Source organism: Prionailurus viverrinus, chromosome A2 (genome assembly GCF_022837055.1).
Source record: "Prionailurus viverrinus isolate Anna chromosome A2, UM_Priviv_1.0, whole genome shotgun sequence".
NCBI lineage: Eukaryota > Metazoa > Chordata > Mammalia > Carnivora > Felidae > Prionailurus > Prionailurus viverrinus.
The window spans coordinates 168,305,891-168,327,594 of record NC_062562.1 but is presented as its reverse complement, the minus strand read 5'-3'; the positions used below and the strand labels follow the sequence as shown (position 1 = coordinate 168,327,594).

The following is a 21,704-nucleotide window of genomic DNA, read 5'->3' as shown; positions in this document are numbered from 1 at the left end:
GCCCTCTCTCTTTTGTTTTTAAAATTTAATATACTTACATGAGCAATCAGAACATGCTTTTCAGGGATGGTTAGATTCCACAATACGTCATTTGCATCTTTTTTTTTTTAATTTTTTTTTTTTAATGTTTATTTATTTTTGAGACAGAGAGAGACAGAGCATGAACAGGGGACGGTAAGAGAGAGAGGGAGACATAGAATCTGAAACAGGCTCCAGGCTCTGAGCTGTCAGCACAGAGCCCGACGCGGGGCTTGAACTCACGGACCATGAGATCATGACCTGGGCTGAAGTCGGACACTTAATTGATGGAGCCACCCAGGCACCCCAACATCTATTTTGATCAATAGGATTACAAAGTATGTTCAATCTCAAGATCTACGTAAAATGCCAAAAGAAATCTAAGCAGATAATTGTACGTGCAACACAAAAGTAGTTGGGTATTTTTCACCTTTACAGATTCCTTTTTAACGCCCAATTTTAAGGATGAACTATAAGCGTTTCTTTGTCATATATAATGTTTTTCAAACCGACTAATAGCAGTCAGCAGCAGATTTTGTAAAAACTCTAAGCGTACAAATGTTACAGGCGGGAGACACTTGGCCACGGCCCCCCTTCAACAGTCTCATGGTGGGCAGGGGGTGTGTCATGATTGCTTGGAGACTCAGTGGGCCATCGGAAGTCGCCTCTCTACTTTGGCTAGAATCGAGATTCTGTGGTTCCCTGAAGCTCATTTCTGTAAACAGTAATATGTAAAAAAAAATAATAATAAAAAAAACATAATATAATTTCAGAATCAAATCCAGCCTTCGAAATATCTTGACACTACTTGTTTCTAAGGACGAATTTTAAAATCTCTACTTACACGCTAAGGTTTTAGTGGGGGGGAAAAAACTAAGTAAAATGTTACTTTGATTTTACTCTATTACCATTCCCCCTTCAGGAAAACAGTGTAGTAAATCCTGCCCAGTAAACAAACACCTCAAAACCAGCGAACACACAAAGGCTCTCGGAGCGAGCACAGCTCAGTCCAGAGCCAGCTCTGGCGGGCTCTCATCCCAGAAGAGCGATCATGCCCAGAGTGACAGCAACCCTGAGAGTGAAGGTGATCACGGCTCTGTGCTCCCCTCCTCCCCCCGCCCTGCCCCCATGGCGGCAGCACCGCCCTGGGAGGGCTCTCCAGGACCGCCCACCGCCCAGGCCGGAGCCCCAGCAGCCAGCTCTCCCCCTACCAGCTGACGCCCACACTTGAGAAACCTGTTCCGAGATGACAGATGCCGAGCATTGGTGAAGGAAGGATTTGCTTTAACGACTAGATGCACGGGGTAATCACATTAACCGATTATACATAGATGATCAATCAACAAAGCACTTCCCACCAACTTCCCCTAAGTAAAGGAAACATTCGGAGATGACAGTTAATTTTACTCCTCTCGCTGGTGAGATACCAACTTTAAGCCATGGTTTGAAAACTCCTGTCAAGAAGGCCTGACTCAGAGCATCTGCAGAGATCTAAAGCATTGTGACCAAGCATTATGGGAAGGTTTTTCCACATCCCTTGAACTCAGTGCAAGTATCAGAACACACCTCGGGAGGCAGAGTAGGGTCAACTTTTGAACAACTTTAAGCTTCAGGGTTTATTAGGAAATCTGCGGCTTGTTCTAACTGGACAGTAACGTCTTTAAAAACCATCTACATGAACAGTTTCAAAGCTAGTTTAAAGTCGCCGCCGACCACGTTTGGAGGCACCCCACCCGCAGCACGTGCAGGAAGCAAGCCTGCGAGAATGAGCGCCCAGGCGGCTGCGTGGGACCGGCCACGCGGGCAGGCCTCCCCTTCCCGACACCCTGCAGCACCGACCGTGCCTCACTTCTGCTCTCGCCCACAGTCTTAGTGGCTGGCAAATTATCATTTCGTCTCTCGAGTTTTCCCCAGGTTCAATCGCAAATTCAACAAACATCTACTGAGCACCCGTGAACTGAGCCGGACAGAGGACAAGGACTCCGGGCCGCAGCGCGAGAGCCCCGGCCAAGTGGCAGACACACCACAGCTACTACCGCCGATTCGCGGGGACCGAGGAGCCCGCAGGTGGAGGTCCAGTTTTTCTCAAAAGTGTGTTGGGTTTGAGTCAGAGTTCCGGATTTTGCCCCGTTCGCAGGTAAAACTTACAAACGAACCATGCTGGCTGGCAGTGAGCTGGGACAGCGGTGGTCCGCCTTCAGAGGGCTATGGCACAGATTAGGTGAGAAAACCACATTATGTGAACATCAAACCCTCACACACAAAACCTGGAAGAGAAGGGACCGGTGACTGACGCTGGCCGTCCGCCGTTATTCCCACAGAGTAACAAAATTAGCTCTTTAAGAAAAAAATCGCTTGAGTCGAGGTTTTGCTCCCCTCGGAGAGGCGACTGTTACTTCACTTCTCACGACCTCCCACCTCCTGCAGCCGTGATCCCGACCCTGCCTGCCACCTTCCGCCGCGAGCTCCCTGCACCGATCTGGCCCTGATTTAACGCAGTTAACAGGGATCCCATACTCTTGAAGGAAAAACTATGAACATGTAAGCTAGTAAATCAACACTTAATGCTGGGTGTCAGATACTCACAGGAGACAAAACGTGTCACTGACCTCTACGCGCGATCCAAAGTGCTGTTACGGGAGAAATCTCTCCGGTCTTTCTCTACTAGCACTGACACTGAAGCCCACGTCCTTTTATAAAGAAATCTGCACTGCACCGAGTTTATTCTGGCACGTTAAACAAGGCTTAGAGTTTATAACACACACAGAATACAGAACGTAAACGGCGCCCACCAACATTTTCAGAATTCTAGGTCGTCAACTAAATTTTAGAAACAGACATCTGCAGGTGGAGTGGAAGGTTTTTTTTGCCTTAAAAACAGAAATCACTATTTGGAAAAGTCTCCTGTTGCAATAATTATCTGTCAGTCTTAGGAATGTTATTTGATAATACACATCTACAGACCCGGCATACAACATTTCACTGTTAAAACTCATTACGGAACAAGACGACGGACACCAAGGTTTTAGTGAGGACCTTTTTCTAAAAGAATCCCTCAGGCTCCCCCTGCCGCACGCATACACACGGACAGAATTATACATACCGTTTTCTGGGGAAAGTTTGTCATAAGCGTCTTCATAAATATAATTTCTTCTTATAGTGACATTAATTCCATCCAGAAACGGACCGTCTCCTTGCACCTCTTGCTTATCTGCATAAATCAACCTTTGAAAGATCTAACAAACAGAGGAAGCGGTCAGGTTATCTGAAATGAGACTCTGTTATAAACATAAGCAACAAAAAACTGCTACATAAATCTTCAGTCTTCTATCTCCGTGAATTCAGAAACAAATTTTAAAAGCCAAGGTATCGATATGGACTTTCGGCCTTATCAGTAGACATGCGATGTTTGTGCATTTGTAACCTTGCTCCTCTTCCCCATCTTACAACAAATTTTTAAAGTCCCATGCTGTAGTACTGTCAGTATTTTCTTTTACAAACCCTTTAGAAAAACCCAGGTGACAGAAAAAGAACGAATATCTTTCTTTGTAAAGCTGTGTATCACTAGTAGGAATATCTCCCTAACAATAAAACTCAACTGATTTTTTTTTTTTTTATGCTAAAAATCCAGTAGAGGGAGCTCAGGAACTATGTAATATCATGTTGCATTTGTGCCTCTGTGTGTGTGTGTGTGTGTGTGTGTGTGTGTGTGTGTGTGTGTCTTAATAAAGAAACACCAACAGCTTTAAAAGAAATTCAATCTTTTGCTCATCGTATAAAGAGTGGGCAGGACTAAAATTACCCTCTTGAATCCATTACTTAAGAACAGAGCCTGGTAGGGGTGCCTGGGTAGCTCGCTCTGTGAAGTGTCCAACTCTGGAATTCAGCTCAGGTCATGATCTCACAATTCATGAGTTCGAGCCCCACACTGGGCTCCATGCTGTCAGTGTGAAGCCTGCTTAGGATTCTCTCTCTCTGCCCCTCCCCAGCTCACTCTCTTTCTAACTAAGTAAACTTAAAAAAAAAAAGTCTGGTAGTTTTTAGAAATTTGCCAAGTTGATGAATACAAACAAAACATTTAAAAATCTCAAAACAGATAAATACAAAGTTTTGTACATTAGTCAAAAATGACCAGGCAAGAAGTTAACTATCCAAGTCTCTTTTATAAACTAGTGTTTGTGATAAATAACTTCAACATAATGTACAGAAGCATATCTTTTCAAAAAATATGCATTTTCAAAACCAATACAAAATTCAGTAGACAAAGGACCTCATCCTCCCATAAGACGACAATGGTGTGACAGGCCTCTGAACTCTAGGTACAACTAAGGAGAAAATCTTTCAAGTCTGTATAAAGAGGTACTTGGTTGGACTATGCTTTCTAAAAAAAAGAAAAGAAAAGAAAAGAAAAAGTTTATTTATTTTGAGAGAGAAAGCGCAGGGATGCACGCGAGTGGGGGCGGGGCAGAAAGAATCCCACGCAGGCTCCGCCCTGACTCAGGCTCCGCCCTGACTCGGGGGCTCCACCCCACCGACCCCACCGTGAGATCATGACCCGGGCCGGCCGAAACGAAGAGTCAGACGCTAATAACTGACTGAGCCACCCAGGCGCCCCTGGACTATGCTTTTATAAATCGCGCTCAGCTATTATCACCTAATGAGGAAAGTAAGAAGTACAGAATCAGCTGGGCACCACACATCTTTGCAGACTTTCTGGCTGGTGTTAGTTCAACACTGAAATGATGCTAAGTGACTGTGACACACACGCGGTCTATAAAGACACCAAACTGCTTACCTTGACTCGCTCCTCAAATGGAACCACAAAGGGCAATTCTGTCAGGATGGCGAGTTGTCTTTCCTCAGAGACAGACAGCGGTGGGGACTCCAAACCCACTGCAACACATTTTAAAGGCTTTGTGGAGTTACGGGCATGGACGCACCCCACCCTGCGGCACCTGGCAGACACTGTGTGCTACGAACAGAAGGTGGGTGCTGACCCCGTGCCCAGCGCCTCCGTGGGCACCATTTCCAGCAGCACTTGCACACTTCGTGTCCTCGCGTCACGTTTCGGTAATTCTTGCAACCTTTCTAACTTTCTCATAATTACATTTGTTACGGTCATCTGTGATCCGTGATTCTCAGTCACTGAAACGACTCAGATGATAGCATCTTTTCCAAAAAGTGTATTTTTTTAATATGATAGAGAGCGTGAGAGTGTGAGTGAGGGAGGGCAGGGAGAGAATCCCAAGCAGGCCGCGCACTCAGCATGGAGCCCGAGGCAGGCGTGGATCATGACCTGAGCCAAAACCAAGAGTGAGATGCTCAACTGACCGAGCCACCCAGGCGCCCCTAAAAGTTTCTTCTAATGAAGGTACATTGGTCGTTTCTTTAGATGTAATGCGACGGCACTCTTAACCTTTACATACGCTGGAACACCAAAAAATTCATTTGACTTGTTCTACGACATACACTTGATTGCGGTGGTGGAGAGCAGAACCCACCATGTCCTTGAGGTCTGCTTGGACCCTTCCCTCCCAGACGCACAAGGCTACGCACTACATGGTTCCATTTAAAGACGTTCTGGAAAAGGCAAAGCTACCAGGACAAAAACAAATCAGTGGTTCCCAGGGGCAGGGGCAGGGGCTGGGGCAAGGAGCCGGGGCGAGGGCTAAGTACAAAGGAACACGAGGTAATTTCCAGAACGATGAGCCTTTTCTCTATGGTTCATCATGGTGGCCTACGTTTATCAAAAATCGCAGAAGAGTACACTTAAAAGAGTGAACTTCCCGGTACGGAATGGTAGTCCATAACCCTGAACGGAAAGGGGGACTGCAAGGCCACAGAGAACTCACCGTCCAGGCTCGACTGCAGGGGGCCGATCCTCCCCATCCGCCGGTACCTCCACACGTGTCTGGAAGCCGGAACGTAGAGCTGGGTGACCTGCAGAGCCGGCAATGCTTGCTTAGTACATCCTTGTGCTGTGGCTCAAACTTTAACTTGTCACATGTGAACTAAATCGTGCCTTACACGTACTGAGTGTCAGCCGGGTCCTGCTCTTTGATCTCATGTCCTTTCCATGTCCTCGTCCCCCCTCTCTCCCCTGCTGGCTACCCTTTCACGCTTTGACAGTGTAACTGCTTCTAACACATCCCAGGGAACTCTCTGCTGCTTCTGGTTAATACCGTGTAACAGGTGCATATAGTAAACGGTCATGTGATCACTTTCTAAACGAAAACGTATCACGCTTAAAGAATGAATTTCTTACTACTAAATATTCAGCATCTCATAATTACAAAATCTGAGTATCCAGCGAGGCTGGGGTCGTGTGCACTCTGGAAGCCTCGCCGCTCCGTGGGCTCCCCCGGCCCTCAGCGGGCCGGGTCAGAGCAGCTGGGTGGCAGGGCCCCTCAGGGACCCCCCCCCCCCCCCCCCCCCCCCGGTCCGGACTGTGCTGCCGGCTGAGGCCCCTCGGGGCTAACACGGGCTTCTGGCCCGGTTCCCACACACATGTGCAGCAGCATCAGGAGGGCTCCTCACATCCAGGTTCGGTCTCTGGCCAGGACGCTTCATGGGCAGAGTGTCCTTTCCTCAAGGCACGTGTCCGGTGACCGCAGGTCTGGGTACCCGTTGTTACAAAGCGATGAGGCCAAAAGAGGGACCAGCTGCGTTATCAGGCACGGTGTGGCGCAGCTGACGTTTCTTCCACAGCTGAGTCTCCTGGGGTAGCAGCGGCACAGCGAGGGGCATCCGGCACTGGACCCTCATCACTGGACCCTCATCTGCTGGGGTCTCAGCCCATCTGCTGAGGTCCCCTTGTGGCCTGCACCCCGAGGGCACCGCCTAGACCGTCGACTCATCAGAGCTGCAGACTGTGGGACTCCAGGTCAAAAGCGGCTTCTTCACGCATCATGAGCCACCCCTACACCGAGAAGGGGCTCACATCACCACTACTCAGCCTGAGATACATGAAGTTTGTAAGGGAAAGGCAGACTCAGTGCAGGATTACTTTTTTCCGAACCCGTCCTCAAAATAATAAGGTGGTTCCTCTGCTTATAAGATGGCCAATCACGTTCTTCATTTTCTAATGTTTAGAACACTTTGGAAAAAGTTTTATTTGTTTGAGTAATCTCTACACCCAATGCGGGGTTTGGAACCACAACCCTGGGATCAAGAGTCCCATGCTTTTCCGACTGAGCCGGCCAGGCGCCTGTAACTCACAGATTTAAGCATCTTTGACGTTTAGTCCATTACACCTGTTCCGAAGGGCCGGGGCCTCCTGTGGTTCCTGTACTCCCCAGTGACAAGACACTCCATCGTTCCAAAGGCTGTTTCCTTTTGGCGGTAAATGTTGTTCGGAGGCCCCATCCCGGGCCTCGGAGATGTCCATCTGCTACAGCGTTGGCCGTGGTTTCGCAGCCTAACCAGCGGGCACAGCTAGGCGCCACACGCTCCAAGATTCATGCAGACACAGTAATGCTTCTGAAACTGTTATAAAGCACCTCTGTTTTCTTCTTCTTCTTCTTCTTCTTCTTCTTCTTCTTCTTCTTCTTCTTCTTTTTAAGTAGGCTCTACGCCCCGAGTGGAGCCCAATGTGGGGCCTGAACTCATGACCCTAAGATCAAGACCTGAGCTGAGAGCGAGTCGGATGCTTAACTGACTGAGCCACCCAGGCGCCTGCTGTTTTCTTTCCTTTAATGCTTCTACAGTCCTGTTTCTTCTACACCCTCCACCCTCCACCCCGAGATTTTGAAATGAATACAATCATGCCTTTCGCTGACAAACAAGAACGAAAACGGTTCATAGACGTCTGTTAATGTTACTTAAATTTCTGAAAATATATTATACTACTGAATCTACTTTAGACCTAGGTTTTAGTAATTTTAGTAACATTCAAATTTGTCTGTTCCTTTAGAAAATCAAGGACATGCTCCATTTCCTCTAAGTACCAAATATGCGTCAATAATTATAATACCTTTCCATAAAAGCAACATCTTTTGCAACCCCAACAAAGAACCACTAGGCTTCAATATAATTTGTGGTTAAAGGAGAAAATCAGGATTAATAACAAACTCAGGATGCATGTTTAAGTCGATGGTACTGCTATATATTCTATCTTGTGACCTAAGCGTTAATAATAAAAAAGTTTACTGTTAATATTTTGTTACATACTAAGTAATAAATGAACCAAATGAACCAATTTAAAAGGCTTTATCCTCCCTCGAAAGACAAAAGCTGAGACAATATTTAATGAAAACTATTTAAAAAGATCTTTCCATAAACCTTATCTGCTTTAATATCTTCCTGTTCTGACAGCCAGTGGCTCGGAGGACAGAAATTTCTTCTGGTGTCTCTGGACTTCAGCATCTTCACAAGGCTGGTGATAACCTGCAGAGGGAGAGCAGGGCCGAGTCACGTGAGCAAGCCCAGTAACGACCACCGCACAAGAGAGGCAACAACACAGCAGCTCCCCTGTATGCCTGTGAGTGCGTGGGCTGGGCCGTCCGGGCCTCCCCTCGGCCACCACCAGTCAGGCCACAGGAGAGTACCTTATCCTGTGACCCCAAGAATGAGTCTGTGTTTTTTTAAGATAAATAATACAATTTTTAAAAAATGTTAATTTTTTAGAGAAAGAGAGAGAGAGAGAGAGAGAGAGAGTAGGGGAGGGGCAGAGACAGGGGGAGAGAGATGATCCCAAGCAGCCTCCACGCGGTCAGTGTAGAGGCCGAGTGGGGTCCGATCCCATGAACCGTGGGATCATGACCTGAGCCGAAATCAAGAGTCGGACGCTTAACCGACTGAGCCGCCCGGGCACCTCAAGAATGAGTCAAGTACAAAGTGGTTAGTTAAGGGCCAGTGAAGAGAGAAAAATTAACAGGAACATGTTAAAGGCTGTCTACAAAGGAGGTAGCAAATGAGTTTTGAAACACAAATTTGGAAATGTATTAGCTCATTTGAGCTATAATGTAAGAAATCTCCAAGTACGGCCATTTTGTAAAAATTTTTCCTACAGTAAGAGCATTTATTTTTTCTTAAAAGACGCTCTGTCAAGTGCACGGGCCGGGGGGGGTGGGGGAGAGTCCTACATGGACCTCTGACATCTGCCAAAAAAGACCAACAATTCCTGTCTTTTCCTTATACACGTCTCTGGAGTCAGGCCTGCTTCTCACCATGATTCTACACACACTGGGCCCCACTCCTCTCATAAAGCCCCCCATGCTGACACTTTGCATTTCAGTACTGCTTCTGCAGTGAGCTCTGGTCCCTCTCTGGCTACGTAGGAAGCTGCCTCTGAAGAAAAGCCAGCTGAGGACCCGCAAACCTAGTAGGCATTCAATGACTGACTTGGGATCAATAATTAATTATAAATTTTAGACTATATGAGTAAGAGAGCTAATGGCACTGCCTATTTAAAAAAAGACCCGATGGCGGGAATAAAAAATAAAAAATAAAAAATAAGACCCGACATTCTTTATTAAATACAAATGTACTTTGCAATAAGCCAAGATAAAACCAACATAAAATTGTAAATCCAAAGTTTTAAACCTTTACAACCAGGATTTGATCGTACAACTACTATGTAGTGAAAGTAAGGCTGTGATGACGTTTTCCGAAAAAGTCAGCCAGGCCTCTGTCCACATGGCCTCTAATTACGTAAAATACAATTTGGATAAGGAATTAGGATAAAATATAATTCGGGTAAGGAAAAAAACTAGGAGAACACGATGAATTTCCAAATATACCCACAAGACAAATAAGACTGCATAATTTCAACTGTTAATAGAGATTTCTCTTTAAAATTTTACAATTCAGGGGCGCCTGCACGGCTCAGTCAGTCAGGCATCCGACTTCGGGTCAGGTCACGATCTCACGGTTAGTGGGTTCGAGCCCCGCATTGGGCTCTACGCTGACCGTTCTTAGCCTGCTTGGGATTGTCTCCCTCCCTCTCTTTTCTGCCTCCCCCCCCCCCCCGCAGCGTCCCCTGCTCATGCTCCGTGTGTGCGCGTCTGTCTCGCTCTCAAAAAGAAACGAACATTAAAAAAAATTTTTCTTTAACTTAAAATTTACAACCCAGCATGTATATACCATAGAAACACAAATGCTTCTTTCGTGACATGCAAACCCTGGCATCCAGGGATCCCCAAAACTCCGAGTGTCCAACAAAAGCAGGAGAGAAAGGGCCCTCGGCTGACACCTCAGACGGCTGTAATGTGGACACGCGGCTTGGATGAGATGCCCACGGATGGAGCCAACAGTTAGTAGCTGAGCAGTTCGGCCACACAGACAAACCACATCAGCATAAACGTCTCAAGACCTAGAATACAGCCCTCTGACTGGTGGAATGTCTTCCCAGTTTGTTCTTCCACATCCCTTGTGGCAGGTGAAGGCCTATCCTAATACTATAGTAACATCCTTTCTGAATCAGCAGTAATTAGCTTAGGTGAGTCAGCCTGAACCTGTAGTCGGTCACCCCCCACTCCTGACTCTCTTATGCTCCCTCAGGGGTTAAGTCAGGCACACGCAACGCTCTATGAGCACGAAAAGACCAGATGGCGATGAGTTACGCTACACGTGTGGTCTTGTCTGGGACAACCGACGGGTCAGTGCACGCGGAGCACGACACAAGCACGTGCCCTCTTCCGAGAGCACAGACAGAAGCACCATCTTTTTCTTTCAAGTTTATCACATCTTGGGGCGCCTGGGGGGCTCAGTCGGTTAAGGGTCCGACTGTTGATTTCCGCTCAGGTCGAGATCTCATGCTCATGGGTTCAAGCCCCGCATCGGGCTCCGTGCTGACAGCGTGGAGCCTGTTTGGGATTCTGTCTCTGCCTCCCCTCTGCTCCGTCTCTCTCTCAAAATAAATAAATAAACAAACAAAATTTTTTAAAAATATCACAGCTTACACCTTTCCATTTTCATAACCAGCTATATTAGTATTTCAAGTAAATTCAGACTGAACAGATACTGGGCCGAAATTTACACGATACACCACGACTGTTAACAGAAGACATGCTTTGTGACACACGTGAAACATACGTGAAACGTGTGTTTCATGTATTTCTTTAACTGCGCCCATTTACTTGTGGCTCACGCGTGGCACCCCACTGAAAGGTGGCATCCTCTTGTACTGGCCTTCCCCGTTGCACAGCTGAGGAAACGTAGCTTTCCTGAGGGTGAGAGACTTGCTCCTGGGCCCGTGAGGGGCAGGGCCAGGGCTACCTCACTCTAGAATAAAACCTTCTATCTGCCTCCTGGTAGTCATCTTTCAACCTCTGGTCATGAGGACATTTGTTTTCTGCAGGTCACAGACATGAAACTATGTATGAGGCAACTAATGCCATAAGTTACTTTCTTCTTTTAAATTACTGTGAAATTAGGGGCGCCTGGGTGGCGCAGTCGGTTAAGCGTCCGACTTCAGCCAGGTCACGATCTCGCGGTCCGTGAGTTCGAGCCCCGCGTCGGGCTCTGGGCTGATGGCTCAGAGCCTGGAGCCTGTTTCCGATTCTGTGTCTCCCTCTCTCTCTGCCCCTCCCCCGTTCATGCTCTGTCTCTCTGTGTCCCCAAAATAAATAAACGTTGAAAAAAAAAATTAAATTACTGTGAAATTAAACACTAAAAAGTTTCAATACAGGCAGCCACTGTCTTATTTTCACATCCTAAGTATAAAAAAAGAAGCAATCACATATTACTTCTTTTTAAAGTTTATTTATTTATTTTGAGAAAGAGAGTGCAAGTGGGGAAGGGGCAGAGAGAGAGAGAGAGAGAGAGAGAGAGAGACTCCCAAGCAGGCTCCACACCACCAGTGCAGAGCCCCACGCAGGGCCTGAATCTCACGAACCGCGAGATCGTGACCTGAGCCGAAGTCGGACACTCAACCAATGGAGCCCCCCAGGCACCCCAGTAATCGCATATTACTTATAAATGTCCTGGTATAATCGATCCTCTTTCAGAAACAAGGAAAGGGAGAGAGAGGGAGGGAGGAGAAAGCGGGAGGCGCAAAGTGATGGGGGCCTGAGGAGGCTTGTAAAGGGCGAGATGTCAAGAAGGAGTCACTGTGAAAAAGCAGGTCTTACAGGTCAGAGCTGACGGCAGGCCAACCTCGAAGAGGAATCTTGGAGAGGATTTAGCCGAAAAAATAAAGACACCTGTTAAATTTTAATTTCAGGTAAATAGCAAATAATTTTTTAGAATAAATATGCTCCAAATATTGCTTTTTTAAAAAATGTAAGTATATCCAAAATACTGCACAGGACATATTTTTATCTAAAACAAGCCATGACATTAAAATTTAACTGGGTGACACATTTTTATTTGCTAAATCTGGTAATACTAGCCCGGAACCAATTCCCAAAATCCTTTTTTAGAAATGTCAAATCCCATATTTTAAATTCAACTAAAAACACTCCCTCCATTTAAACTAGTCTCTTCTAAGTTTCAAAGAAAAATGCAAATTTTAAGAAACCGCAAAACCTTAACGGGGTCCATTTGTGATGTCCAATCACTCCCGATCACATTCCTGCTCCCTGCATGCATTTTCAGGGCCACAAACTCAACTGCTGTACCAGTATTTAGTATCGGAAAGGAATGTGGAGGTGACCATTAAAAAGTTACATAAATCGACTAAAGACTGTGAAAGGTAAGGAGAACCGGGGCACCAATTTCGAACCGGATTAACAGCCACTGCTGAGATCAGAGGGCAGTTTTGCTCTCAGTTAATTTTATTAAATTTTCTGGTACAGACACGCACACTAAAGAAGCCTGTACCAAAACAGAAGGAATTTTAGATTTTTTTTAGTTTTTAGAGAAAAGCGTGTGCACGTACACACGTCTGATGGGGGAAAGGACACAGGGCGAGGGAGAGGGACTCTGAAGCAGATTCCATGCCCAGTGAGGGACTCAATCTCACAACAGCAGGATCATGACCTGAGCCGACTGACATCAAGAGTTGGACGCTCAACCAACCGAGCCGCCCAGGCGCCCTGACTGAAATCTAAAATTTAGTTCCTGCTTAAATCTAAAATTTGTTGGGGCGCCCAGTGTCTCAATGGGTTGATCGTCTGTCTGACTCTTGATTTTGGCTCAGGTCACGATCTCACAGTTGGGGGATAGAGCCCATGTCAGGCTTTGCACTGACGGTGTGGAGCCTGCTCAGGATTCTCTCTCTCTCTGCTCCTCCCCCTCTGGTGCAATCCTGTGCGCTCTCTCTCTAAAATAGATAAACTCAAAAACAATCAGAGGGGCGCCTGGGTGGCTCAGTCGGTTAAGTGTTCAACTTTGGCTCAGGTCATGATCTCACGGTTCATGGGTTTGAGCCCCGCGTCAGGCTCTGTGCTGACAGCTCGGAGCCTGGAGCTGCTTCGGATTCTGTGTCTCCCTCTCTCTCTGCCCCTCCCCCACTCATGGTCATTCACACTCACTCTCTCTCTCTCTCTCTCTCTCTCTCTCTCTCAAAGAATAAATAAACATTCGGGGCGCCTGGGTGGCTCAGTTAAGTGTCCGACTTCGGCTCAGGTCATGGGTTCATGGGTTCAAGCCCCGCATCAGGTTCTGTGCTGACAGCTCGGAGCCTGCTTTGGATTCTGTGTCTCCCTCTCACTCTGCCCCTCCCCCACTCTCTCTCTCTCTCTCTCTCTCTCTCTCTCTCTCTCAAAAGTAAATAAACATTAAAAAAAATAATAAAAATAAATAAATACACAGGACCTACGTCACAGTAAGCCTACTTTTGCTATATGAGATCAAAGGTTATATATATCTGCCCCAAGTGATTTCTTTACACAGTGAGGCCTATGGTTCTTAACCCTGGCTGCGTATTGAAATCTCCTGGGTTTTTTTGTTTTTTGTTAAAGTTTATTTATTTTGGGAGTGAGGAGGGCAGAGAGAGAGAGAGGGCTCCTTGCTGTCAGTGAGCTGTCAGGGCTTGAACTCACCAACTGTGAGATCACGACTGAGCTGAAAGCGTAAGTCTGATGCTTAACCAACTGAGCCACCCAAGTGCCCCAAAATCTTCTGTTGATGAATGCCTGGGCAGAGGTACCAGCAACAGTGATTTTCATTCAATTCTTTGAGGTAAAGCCAGTCAATTGTTTTTAACTGTTCCCCGGGAGATCCTTGACTACTAGCGTGTTAAGAAATAGGAAGTAAAACAGAACACAAACACGCACGTACTGGAATAACCAGGTGTGCCCAGCCCCACAGACACTCTCAGCAGGCTTCAACAGCTATAAATACAACAGCACCGTATCTGTTTGGTATGTTTCGCTCTCGTCCACCATATCATGTCTGCCCATGCTAGATCTACACCTTAAATACACGCTCAATAACTAAAAAAATTATGTTAAGTAAACCTTCAGAAATACACACAATTGTTTTTCGTGTTCTATTACTTCCCATAACAGTGTTCAGATAACTGGTGGTAGCGGAGCCCCAACCCCGAGGTCACGAAGCGTCCGCTGTGGACTGATGTCAGGTTAGCCAAGTTTTATAAAGCCTTTAGTTACGACCTGCGAAAACTGGTGTATCTTTAAAGACAACCGGGTTCTCCAGGATGTCTAAAACACTACAAAATTACTTCTGAAAGTACCCATTTTATTCAGTAGTCAGAAACTAAACAAAAACCTTCAAAGACCGGAAAGGAAGTGACACTACCCTGTGAGAACAAAGGTGCGTCGCGTGCCTAACGGTGACAGTTCACGGCGGCACGCTAGGGCCGCGTTAGGGCACTGCTGTTGTTTTAATGTTCACTTCTTAAACGATTCTTTTTGAGCCTGAAAAATAAAACCAGCCACCGAGAAAGTGAACATCACTCACAATACAGACCTCCGTCTCTCCACGCAGAGGTGTGCGGACGAGAGAGGCTCCGGAAGTCTCTTCCCTGCTCCCCAGGCCCCCACCTTCCGGGTAGGGGACTCCTATGTAGGCGACGGCTCCCACAGAAGCCGCATCACACAGGACTTCCTATCTCCTGATAGGGCTCAAGTAATTAGACCTGTAAATTACGCCTCAAGAGGAGTTTATAAATTTGATAAATGCATAAACTGTTTTAGCAGTGTCAATGCGGGGCCTAGCAACTGACCTCAATTCTTAGAGTGACAAAGAAAGATGACTCTATCCACTTAAAATTCTATGCTCTGTGACCAGCCAGCAGGGCCTCTCACAGAAATCAGTCTGAAAGGCCCATCGTAAGACTGAAAAATGAAAATGGCTGCCGGCCGGAGGAGTCAGGCCTCATCATTTGCAATTCTGTCACCATCAGCGGAAGGCAGGAAATCACGGGCAAAATGCTTTTACCTTTCTGGTTGCTTCTGCCTTGAATTCTTCAATTCAAATTTGGCACTAAAATACCTATGAAACGCTAGCATTCTATTTTCGTAGTCTTCCGAGGGGGATGCAGAGTAGCGGCCGGGTTCGGATGCCGGTTCTATTCACCGGCGGCCATGCGGCCTCATCTCTAAAATGGGGACAATGATGGCATCTTCCTGGCAGAATTAATATATGTACAGCTCTGAGACCACCGTCTGGGACACGGTATCCACTGGGAGGGAATTCTTTCGATCTCACGTTAAAGATAATTTTCTCTTACACGGAAAAAGCCCTTTTCCACTCAAAAACTATGCCTCGATTTTTCATTATTTTGGGGGCTCAGCTTAACAGCAGAGAGTATGAAGAAGGTTTCTTTTCCCCAAAGAACAGGAATCCTGTTCAAAAAACTGTCTTTCAAACAACTCTGTTCTAAACCCAGGTCTTTGTAACCACTCGATTTCAAACCTAAAACGATCCTGTACCACAAAAGTGAACCTTCACCCTAATTCCTGAAAACTTCAATCCTTAATCAAGGGGTAACGAGTCATTTTAAGGCAGAAGAAAAAATTCACTACAGAATTTTCATTTACTGCTCAAGCAAAACAAGGCCAGGGGGAAATATCTTATACAGAATTATTAAATTCTGAGGTTTCTAAGTCCTAAAGATAAGCCTGCCACGTGGAAATTACGAGGTTCTCAACAGGTGCTATACAATAATGACATTATCTGATAGTGCACACAAACCTGACATCCTACATAATGGGAAGCTTTATTAACAAAGATCCCAGAGTTTAACTGAATACTTAAAGAAAAACACACATGCCACCATAATACACATATCCAGGAAAAGTTTACAGAAGAATTTTAAGTTTTAAATGGGTTAGACAGCTTATTTTTAACTTAGAAAAGTTGCCAAACTGTCACTCCTTAAGAATGGATATATTAAGGGTTCAACATGTGACCTTTAGAGTTTACTTGGGAATGCAGAGATAGGTAATTAAAATAAATTGTGCAAACATATATTACATCAATCTGCACAAATTATAAATTCAATGATGCATTAGTACTGTGTTCAGTGCAATCAAAACATTATCAGTTACTCTCACTGCTACTAATGCTCATGCTCCTAAGTGAAATGTGTTGTAAAATCCGGCACAATGGGCTGCATAGAGACTATCGTGCACTCGTCGGATGAATAAGCAGTCCTTAATTAGCCCATCAGGTTAAGTGCGAGCATTAATGGGCCTTTCCTAAAGTCTAGCTTGACATCTTTCTCCAAACATGGCCAAGAAGAAAGTTCCATTAGCAATATTAATACAAGCTTAGTTGATCATTTTCATTCAATTAACTTCTTTCAATTAAATAGATAGCTTGACAAAAGCAGTGATAAAAGACCTGGAGGGACAGCTGATGATTTGAGCCGCACATTAGTGCGCGAGGGGTCGCGGGTATCAAACGGACTGTAAATCCAGCATTCAATTTGGAAAATGCACTTCTGCTCCCACTCCCTTAATGAGCGATTTTAGCTGACTGGATGTGTTTGCTGCAGAAATTTCATGGCAAGTCAGGCACCCTTTATCTTATCTTTTTTTCTACCCTCAGTGATACTCGCACTGGCGGGGATTTCCTGCCAGCATTCCAGCCACGGCAACCCGTAACTTCTCTTTGGGCATGGGTAAAAATGAAGATATCCTAAAATAATTTACACGCAACTTATGTTACATTAATGACTTTATCACACCTTTTTTTTTAAATGTTTTTTGTTGTTGTTGTTGTTGTTTTTAATTTTTGAGAGAGAGAGAGAGAGAGAGTGTGAGCAGGGGAGGGGGCAGAGAGAGGAGACACAGAATCCGAAGCAGGCTCCAGGCTCTGAAGTGTCAGCACAGAGCCCGACGTGGGGCTTGAACTCACGAACCATGAGATCATGATCAGAGCCGAAGTCGGAGGCTTGCCCGACTGAGCCACCCAGGTGCCCCTTATCCCACTTTTCTTAATCAATTTCTCAAGAGATTAAAAAAAAAAAAAATCTGTAAGAGATCTTTTGGTGAAAAATGAAATGAAAATATTTTGAAATTTTATTTATACTTCATCTAGTCACTAAAAGTACTTAGAGCAACTTATAAATGATGCATGTAACAATGTAAACGCAAAGTTTTAAAAGAAGGCAAAAGTAAAATGAAAATGAATTTTCTTCATTTAAAAAAGTTTTGCAAATTAAGGACGTTGCCGGATGCAAACCTGTCCTTCCGTTTTTATGAAATGAATCAAGTCAGGACACATTTGTACACTGTGTGACCTCCTAAACACACACACACACACACACACACACACACACACACACACGGATATTCTATACCTTAAATAACTGAATCCATCGCTTCTGTTCCATTTGTATACACTGTTGCATTTCAGAATTAGTCGTAACCCCAATACTTTGAAATGCTGTAATATACTCTTCTCGAACTTCTGGCTTGGTTTCTGGATAAGCCAACTTGATGATCCCTAGGCACGCATCTCGAAGGCAGCGAGACAACATGATCAGCTCTTCTAGGGTAAAAGGCATCATTGACGATTGTCTCTGACCTACAACTGAGAAACACAGTTCCATATTCTATCATATTTCTCAACACAGTGAGAGGCTTAAAAGGTTTAAAACTTTTCTGTCATCTATGAAAACAGACAGGCAGTGAAGCCAAAAAAAACCCAGATTCCGCAAAACTCTTACCTTCTATGGGGTCCCCAAAGAACTCACTGTCATGTATGGAAATTAGCGAGTGACTGAACAAAGAGCTGAACAGGTAGAAGAGAGGGATGATTCGATTGGAGTCTTCCAAAGACATAGGGGAGCCCCGAGATATCACCTGGAGCAGTGGCACCATCGACCTTGACATGGGAGCAAAAAGAACCACAATGACTTTAAGGTCAGTTTTCATTTGGGAATGAGTTAAGACAGGCCGTCAGACAAGCATAATCAGGGAAAATAATATTCCCATTAGCAACTGAACTACTTCGAGGGAAGGCAAGTCCTTCTAACAACATGGGTTCGTAAATAACTCAAATTAAAAAGCAGGACACAACCCACCACTCCTTACTAATGTTCCTGCCACCGTGATCAACTGGACGAATCCAGTCACCGAGCGAGCCAGCGGTCCCCAGAGAGAGGTCATAGTAAGTAACGCCACTGTTAAAGACACAGACTTTATTTCTATGTTGAAAACTGTCCCCTTTCTCCCCTCTCTACTTAACGGATTTAACAAAGTACCAAGTTGGCCTCATGAAAAATTTACGCAGTGACTTACATTTGGGAACATTCAAAACGGCCGAGTATGGAACCCTGACCAGAACCTTCAGGAATAAAGGTTCCCCTCTTCTGTGCTGGGCCTTGTTTCCACTCCGCAAGTTCCCTCACCAGCTCCCGTTAGCGCCCCTGCTTGTACCAGGAGGGCTGATCTCAAGTAAGGCCGTCTGCGGGGCGCCCCAGAGTCTCTGTCACGGGTCAGGAGCTGAGAGCTACTACATTTACTTCTGCCACCTGGAACCTGTCCCGTCCTCTCTTGGTCAAATGTGGCCCCTTGTCCTGCTGACCATCCGGTGAACGGAGGGTCACGTGTAAGCACTCCCGCGTCTATCAAGCCCCACGGTCCCCTCAGCGTGTCCCGCCAACCCCGAACAGGCAGGTGTCGTGCGTGATCACCGGCTCATCTTCATCCACGTACGTTTATACTCGAACACTTATTTCCACGAAACCACAGGTGTGAATCAGGTGAACTGTGACCAGGAATAAGGAGCCACAAGTTACCAACCGGTTGCCCACCACTGCCAAGTTACGTGAGAGCCCGAAGCAGAAGGTAAGGCCAGGCAAATGTACTGTTATTCCTAGTGGGGCTCCGGTGAGCTGGCCTGAGCGGCCTGGAGCGTTAGGGTGTCCACGGGGCCCACTTCAGGGGACAGCACCGCCACCAGCAGGGCCGTGAGAACAGGGACCCAGATGTGCAGCGTGAACTCTGCCGTCCCGCAGAAGAAACACAGCCTGAGCGAGCCGTCCTGCTGTGTGTACCCACAGCACTCGACAGCAGCTCGGTGAAGTGATGGATGTAAGGGGTCTGTCCAAAATAAAAACGCAGTGAGGACGTGCCACAAGGGACAGAGTACAAGCATCCTACCTCGTGGCCAAAGCCAGATGGCAAAGAAAGGCTCTTTATGTTAGGATACAAGAGGCGTGGGGGCGCCCTTTGAACCGGCCAGTCCTCCTCCTCCCCAGGGACCCCCCACCCCCCAAACCTAGTCCTGGGCCATTCACACAGTAAAATCGTGCTGATGTACAGCAGGAAGAAGGTTTAACGTCACGTGTTTTGTTGTATTAATAAAAATGGATTGCATCTTTTGGTTCCCTTGCAGAGCTCCCCAAAGAACAGATGACAGTGACGGGCAGATGCTGTTCTGGGGGACACGGGACAGGTCGAGTTCAGGGCTACAAGGGGGAGAAGGTATTTCCTGAACCTGGAAGAGTGAGACACCAGCTTCCAGCCGTTAGCCTGTCAGCAGTCCCCGCCCTTAATCGCCACCACCGGTCACGCACGTATGCGCCAGCACACGTAAGATGCTGACACGCGTTCCCTAAAGGAGAGGAGGGCGATTATTCAACATGAGCTGCTTTTTTCTCCTTGACCCCCATAAGGTAAGCAAAAGGAATGAATCATCTTCATTTTAATGACAGAAACTGTGGCTGGCAAGAAGGGTCAGATGTGTGCCTCTGGTCCCCTCCAGCAGACACGTCTCTTGATTCTCCGCTGACCATTCTTTTGGCCGTAAACACTGACTCAGGTATTCCTCTAAAAACAGGTCAATCACAAAGACTTATGTGCAAATAAAAAGTCCATAATTTACGTAATGGAAAAGACACTGGTTCAGAACTTGGAGAGCTGGCTGCCACACGAGCATCGCTGGGGCCACGGGTGACCCCTCCCCTCTGGACACGCCCTCTGGACGAGGCTCCCACCCCGGGCTGCAGCAACCACTCCTCCTTGGATCAAGGTTTCTCTGCTACAGAAGTTTCTACTGAATGCTTTCCTGCCTAAAATGAGGTTGGTTTTTTAATATATTTTTTTTATGGCTTTGGTGGAAGGTTTATTGTTGTTGTTTTCTTAACAGAAAAGGTAGGGAAGGAGCACCTGGCTGGCTCAGTCGGTAGAGCGTGCTAAAGTATTTTTTTAAGTTTATTCATTTTGAGGAGAGCGAGAGGGAGAACATGCACGGGGGAGGGGCAGAAAGGGAGACAGAGAGAGAATCCCAAGCCAGCTTCATGCCATCAGCGCAGAGCCTGACTTGGGGCTCGATCCCATGAACTATGAGGTCATGACCTGAGCCGAAACTGAGAGGCGCTCAACCAACTGAGCCACCCAGGCCCCTCATCTAAAACGAGTTTTAAGAGCACTACTTAGACTGCTGTCAGTACTACTTACTACTGGTGTCAGTGTGACAAGAATTCATAATGAGGACAGTCCCCACAGAGTTAGAGACAACGAGGCACCACGCCAGCCTCGGGGTCAGAGAAATGACCGCCCAGGCCGTGACCCGGCAAAGCCCCTCCCGCGATGGTAAAGGGATGTCTCACAACAAAGACAAGCCAGCCAGCCACGTGGTCGTTTGGGGTCAGCGGCACCCCAATCACCCAAGAGCCTGTGAGGTCACAGACCCCTGGGCTTCTAACCCAGGCCGGCGAGACTCGGGGGTCACAAAGAAATGTACGTTTTCACACGCTCGTCATGACCCTTAGAACTCAGAGGTCCCAGTGGAAGTCTTGTTATGAAACGATTTCCAAGCTAACTCAATGCCAGTTTCAGGAAAATCAGGTATTTAAATTTTAAATTTTACTCCAATGGTAAATTCAAGAAACTTACAGATTATTAACACAATCCTAGTACGTATCCCATCATAAGTTTCTTGAGGGACTTTAATTCAATATGGAAAATGAAACCCAAATTCTCCAACTGGCTTCTAAGAAATGAGTTTTAAAACTTTTGTGAAATTCACCAACTTATAAAGTAGTATTAGCAGTTTGCTATAATTAATAACACCTCATTTTCCTTCACACCACGACCCCACCTCCTTACAAGCCAGACACTGTGCACCCCAGGCGGCCGTCAGGCACAGCGTGGGCCGGGGCAGGTCGCTAAGCTGAAACACTCGGAGCCCGAAGATCACTGCCTGCCCCATCGATCCCTGATCTTTTGCGCTAAACAAACCTGTCATGTGCCAAGGCCGGCACCGCCGTAAGTGGCTGAAAGGCACCAAAAAACGAAACCAAACACACATGAAAGCCCCACATTTTTATCTGAGAAGGAAAGGACGTAAAAGAATTTCTCTAGACACTAAGGCATCCAAGGTTC

The 21,704-nt window shown here is 46.3% G+C and overlaps 1 protein-coding gene across 1 annotated transcript in view; it reads right to left on the bottom strand.

Annotated features, from left to right (window-relative positions):
* The window catches only part of UBE3C (ubiquitin protein ligase E3C), a 121,380-nt gene that overhangs the window by 42,004 nt on the left and 57,672 nt on the right, over nucleotides 1-21,704 (bottom strand). Inside the window, exons 12-17 of the mRNA XM_047837610.1 lie at nucleotides 18,041-18,198; nucleotides 17,672-17,904; nucleotides 8,299-8,403; nucleotides 5,871-5,958; nucleotides 4,814-4,911; nucleotides 3,122-3,254 (exon numbers count right to left, since the gene is read on the bottom strand). Of these exons, the coding sequence (XP_047693566.1) occupies nucleotides 3,122-3,254; nucleotides 4,814-4,911; nucleotides 5,871-5,958; nucleotides 8,299-8,403; nucleotides 17,672-17,904; nucleotides 18,041-18,198 (815 nt within the window). The remainder of the gene's footprint in view (nucleotides 1-3,121; nucleotides 3,255-4,813; nucleotides 4,912-5,870; nucleotides 5,959-8,298; nucleotides 8,404-17,671; nucleotides 17,905-18,040; nucleotides 18,199-21,704) is intronic.